Consider the following 5,173-nt stretch of genomic DNA (forward strand, 5'->3'; position numbering starts at 1 on the left):
CTAATCCTCAGTCCGTGCTCTCTCTCTCTCTAACCCTCAGTCTATGCTCGCTCTCTCTCTTATCCTCAGTCTGTGCTCTCTAACTCTCAGTCCGTGCTCTATCTCTCTTTCCTGTTGAGAGTCAGTGTATGTCACGCAGTGACTGTAGCTCTAGCCTTGCTTCACTGGAGTTTTTTTTCATTGTCTGCTCTAAAGACAGGAAAAAGTACAAACTTGCAATTCTGCATGACCTTTCACTACCTCAGGGCATCCCAAATCACTTCACAGCCATTCAAGTGTGGTCACTGTTGTAATGTCGGAAACACAGCAAGATCCCACAAACAGCAATGAAATAACGATCAGATAATGTTTTTAGCGATGTTGGTTGAGGGATAATTATTGGCCCCCGATCACCGGGGAGAACTCCCCTGCTCTTCAAATAGCGGCCATGGGATCTTTTATGCCCACTTGAGGGGGCAGACGGGGCCCTCAGTTTAATGTCTCATCCCTGAGAGCTCGGAGAGCCAGGGGTGATTTATTGAACGCAATTTCTGAATGTTACTCCTGACCTCATTACTTTCTCCTTCTTGGGACAGATTACTCTTCCCAAACTACCTGACCAGGCAGACGGGACCATTCTCTGTCAGTGCTGCACTCCCCTCACAGGCCATTCAGCTCATCGGACCTACTCCAATTGGTCCCACTCTCGCTCTTTCCCCACCACCTCCAAGTATTTTATCCAATTCCTTTTGAAAGTTATTATTAATCTGCTTCTACCACCCTTTCAGGCAGTGAATGCCAGATCATAACTGTGTGAAAATATTTCCTATCTCCCCAGGGGTTCTGGTCTGTGTCCTCTGGTTACCTACCGTCCAGCCAGTGCTAACATTTTCTCCTAATTTACTCTCAAAGCCCCCGAGCAGCTCCAAGTCCAGTTCTGGCGTGTTTGAACCCATGACTTTCTGGCCCGAGGTGAGCAGTATTGACTGAGTTCCACTGATACCCGTATATTCAGAGCACTGACTTATGCTACAGTCCCATCAGGTCTGTGCCAGCTTCTGGCTACAGTTTGGGGGAAGGGGGTATCACTAATGGGTACATCAATTAGTGTTTTTAACCCATCCCCATCTCCCCCAAACACTCAGTAGTCCCCAGCAGGGATTGTTTAAAACCCATCCCTAATTCCCCCCACTCACTCACTGAGTCACTGTCCTCAGTACAAGAACTACAGAGTCACCAATTTCTTTAAAATATTTCACTTTTATTAGAATTCAACAAAATTTGTACAAAATAAAATACTTTTGAGCTTAGAAAAATACACATAATTTTAGGCAGGTTTCACAATACTAGCATCAGTTTAGAAAAATCTCAATTTAAATAAAGTCCTTATCAAAATAACACTTTGACAGCAATAGTTACTCAATGAGCTCAGATAGACTAGAGGCTCACAGACATTCAGAGAGTCAGGAAGACACAGGATTAATTCATTTCCTCACGACAAAGAAATGTTACAAAAATGGAAATGTTTTACAAACAGACAATATAGCAAGTGCATCGAAATGCTTTCTACACTACATCAAAAAATCAAAATCAACCAAAACTGTACTGTGAAGAGCTCACTCAGTTACTGGAAGTCCCTTATCAGACAGGAGTGTGTAACTGTCAATGGAGACACATGGCCACTGGAGGAAGGACTCTGGCCACAGACACTGACCTCGTCCCACTGCACTGGAGTGAAAATACTAAGTTTGGCAGCAGCTCCCCATCAGCTTCGACAGGTACTCTTTGGATTTTATTTACTCATCCTCCTCTTAAACTCAGTGGTGCCAGTCACTGTCCCACAAGCCCAGTCAGACAGGGAGATGGTCACCCTGCACCCACTCACTTGGCACATCGATGGCCGAGCCTGGCCGGCCCATTCTAACACCGAGTTGTGAAATATCTGCGCTGTGCATCAGTTAAGGCAAAGATTTCAATGATACCTCATTAGATTAGCAAGAAACAGCCCAAGAACAATAATTTCTAACACCTGTGATTGTTAACTACAAAATGTGAGATCGGTTCTTCTGGTATACAACTGAGCTCCGTATAACCTTGATTTGAGCACCAGATGATAGCTGATTGGTTTGAAATCTAACCCAGGAGCCTCGACCAGCTCCTGGTCCAGTCGCTGGTGCCTCCATACACGCAGCCTCCTCCTCCTCCTCCGCTCAGGCACCGTCCAGCTCCCTCCGCCTTTACCTGTAGGAGTCTTCCTACAAGTGTCACTTAAGATCATAATTTAAATGCAAGTCCAAGTTAACATGGAAAATGTCCTCGCTGGACCGGCCGTTCACACCACTGCACCTTCGCTGTTCCCGTTCTCATCCACCTGCGAAAACACCAGGGAAATTCATCAGATTCATGCCGCAGTCGGCCATTTCAAGCCCTTCAGCCTCGAATGGCGCAGCGATGCTTACCTCAGTGTAGACGGGTGGTGCCACGTAGTCAAAGAGCAAAGACTTCATGAAGATCGGGCTATCTGGCAGGCCGTCATACTCATCAAGTAGAGGGGTGGTGGGACATTCCATTCGGTGGTTGTCGGCACCCTTGTCCGTGAAATAGGGGAAGGCTGAAAGATAAAGCAGGTGGGTCAGAACAGGAACTGGACGATCACTCTTCAATCAGTTTTACAATCACTAACAGACAGAGGACAGAGCCCAATGTCATTACCAAGCAGCCTCAGACTGTCCTTACCTGCCATGGAGTTCTCTGGGAATTCCATGTGCGGCCAGCTCATGCTGGCACTGCTCATGCTCGAGTTACTGGCCACGCTGGACGACCTGCTGTTGAACCCATTGTACGGAATGGTGCCAATCACCAGGGGCAGGTCCAGGATCAACTTCTTGCTTCCAGGAATGTGAACATAAATCTGCGGGAGAGAAGAGACTGGCATCAGATACAGCTCGTCAGAGGGGACCGAGGGACTCCAGCCACCACGGCCCCTGCAGATTTCTCCTTTTCAAGTATTTATCCAATATTAAACGTCAGAAGCACCAACTCTCTCCAGAATAATGTGTCCCCCACTCCCCCAGAACTAGCCACACTATTACTCACCAGTAGCGAGTACTCCAACCGGATGATGTCACAGCTATCACAGCTCATCGACGGCCTCACTGTCGGGACCCGCAGGCTCTTCTCGCACCAGGCATCCGACATTCCCGAGATGATGTGATTTCCCCGGACACTGTTGAGCTTTTTCTTGACGACCTTGGTGCTGCCATTCACCCGGTAGGTCTGCTTGGCCAAGATGGCAGCCTTGGGCACAACGATTCTCGAGCAGTTGTTCTGGAACTGAGCGTTAATGCAGATCTCGTCGCCTTTAAGAGGAAAAGTGTTCGATTAGACTCACTGCATCTCCACAACAGAGTCTGATACTTTGAAAAGTCAGGACACAGACAGATAGTTACCTTGACAGTATCCCTTCCGGTCAATCTTGGCTGCAATGCACACGTATCCGTCAGAAAGGAAGAAACAAGTGACATTCTTCTTATTGGAACCACCAACTGGGGACTGAAAGGAATCGATGTTTTAATTTGCTGTGTTCACAACAAAAAGTTTAACCCAGCTACACTTCCCAACTTCCAGTTCTGACTCAGCACTGAACTCTAGCCCAGCTCCAACGTATCACAAACTCACAGTCACCTTAAACTACACTGCAAGGGGCAGAGTGCCAAGACTACATGAAGTCTAGTGACCCGTTCCCCCACTCTACTCTTGATTGCTATGGAAATGCCAGTCACTCACCAGTAAGGTCGGCGTGTTCACATCGATGGGCTCAACCACCTCAAAGCTTTGGCTTGTCTCCAGGGATGGAAGTTTCTCCTGGTCCACATACGCTGTGACCAGGTAGCACACTTCCCCGTACTTCCCTTCGAACGACGGGGGCAGGGGCCTGTCAAGAGAAGGGCACTGATTTAGAAGCTGCTGGGGAGCACTGTCAAAACGAAACTTCCAATTATCACACCCAGCCCAGCCCGGAACGGAATGGAAAGAGCTGCTCACCCTTGCGGCACCTGGAAGCCGAAGCTGTACTCGTACACCTTGTCAGGCTGCAGAACCACAGGGCCATCCACATCTGGAAAAGGCAATAGGAAACGATGAGCATCTGTAGCTACGATAACAACAAGCCCAGCACCCTCAGGGACAGTGACCTCTGCCCCCCCCTTTTACCCAGGACAGTGACCTCTGCCCCCCCTTTTACCCAGGACAGTGACCTCTGCCCCCCCTTTTACCCAGGACAGTGACCTCTGCCCCCCCTTTTACCCAGGACAGTGACCTCTGCCCCCCCTTTTACCCAGGACAGTGACCTCTGCCCCCCCTTTTACCCAGGACAGTGACCTCTGCCCCCCCATAACCCAAAACAGTGTCTTTGCCCCCCCCTTAACCCAGGGCAGTAACCTTTGACCCCCTTTACCCAGGACAGTGACCTTTGACCCCCTTTCCCCAGGACAGTGACCTCTGCCCCCCGCCCCCTCGGGGGGTGCTCACCTGCCGGCCGCTCCTCGCCCTCGGCCTGCAGCGTGTCCTCGTAGTGCAGGTACTCTTGCTGCTGCCGCAGCGGCTGCGACCCTTTGCCCAGCTTGGCCCGGGCGTAGCCCAGGGCCACGATCCGCACGGCGCTGACCCGCAGCGGCTGGGCCGCCTGCAGGCGCACCCGGCCCGACACCTTGTCCCCGGCCGAGTAGCTGCGGCCGGCGCCGCTGAACACCACCTCGAAGGTCGGCAGCTGCCTCTTGGCGATCCCCATGTCGGCGTCCAGCTTGCGGCCTGCGGTGGAGAGAGGAGGGAAGGAGTGTGTCGGTCTGTCGGGGGTTTCGGGTCTCTGAGTGTCCGTCTCCAGCTCCGCTCCGCTCGGCGTCTCTCGCTCTCTGCCGCTCCGCGTTCACAGCCCCTTCTATTTATAGCCTCGCCCCGACTCCGGCCCCGCCCCCCGGGCCCTGACGCGGAGGCCCCGCCCCCTCCAACCGCCGCCCTCGTGCCCGCCGCCTGCCCCCAGCCGCGCCGCGCGTGCTCGGCGCTGCCATTGGCCGCCTCTCCTTGTTTACCGCCGGCCCGGCCAATCAGCGGGCGGCCCTCCCGCGTGCTCAACGGCTGCGGCCCGCGGGTGGCGGCGGGGGCGGGGCGGGGCTCCGAGTGACGGGACCGGCCGCCA

At 52.3% G+C, this 5,173-nt stretch overlaps 1 protein-coding gene across 1 annotated transcript; it reads right to left on the bottom strand.

Annotated features, from left to right (window-relative positions):
* Window positions 1-1,219: 1,219 nt before the first annotated feature.
* LOC137310132 (thioredoxin-interacting protein-like) lies at window positions 1,220-4,903 on the bottom strand. Its single transcript, XM_067978104.1, has 8 exons — window positions 4,510-4,903; window positions 4,024-4,096; window positions 3,766-3,913; window positions 3,429-3,531; window positions 3,076-3,338; window positions 2,716-2,890; window positions 2,439-2,590; window positions 1,220-2,350 (listed from the first exon to the last, which is right to left on the bottom strand). Exons 1-8 carry the CDS (start codon window positions 4,766-4,768, stop codon window positions 2,312-2,314), a joined length of 1,212 nt encoding a protein of 403 aa, XP_067834205.1. The 5' UTR covers window positions 4,769-4,903; the 3' UTR covers window positions 1,220-2,311.
* Window positions 4,904-5,173: the final 270 nt, after the last annotated feature.

Source organism: Heptranchias perlo, unplaced genomic scaffold (assembly GCF_035084215.1).
Source record: "Heptranchias perlo isolate sHepPer1 unplaced genomic scaffold, sHepPer1.hap1 HAP1_SCAFFOLD_223, whole genome shotgun sequence".
Taxonomy (NCBI): Eukaryota; Metazoa; Chordata; class Chondrichthyes; order Hexanchiformes; family Hexanchidae; genus Heptranchias; species Heptranchias perlo.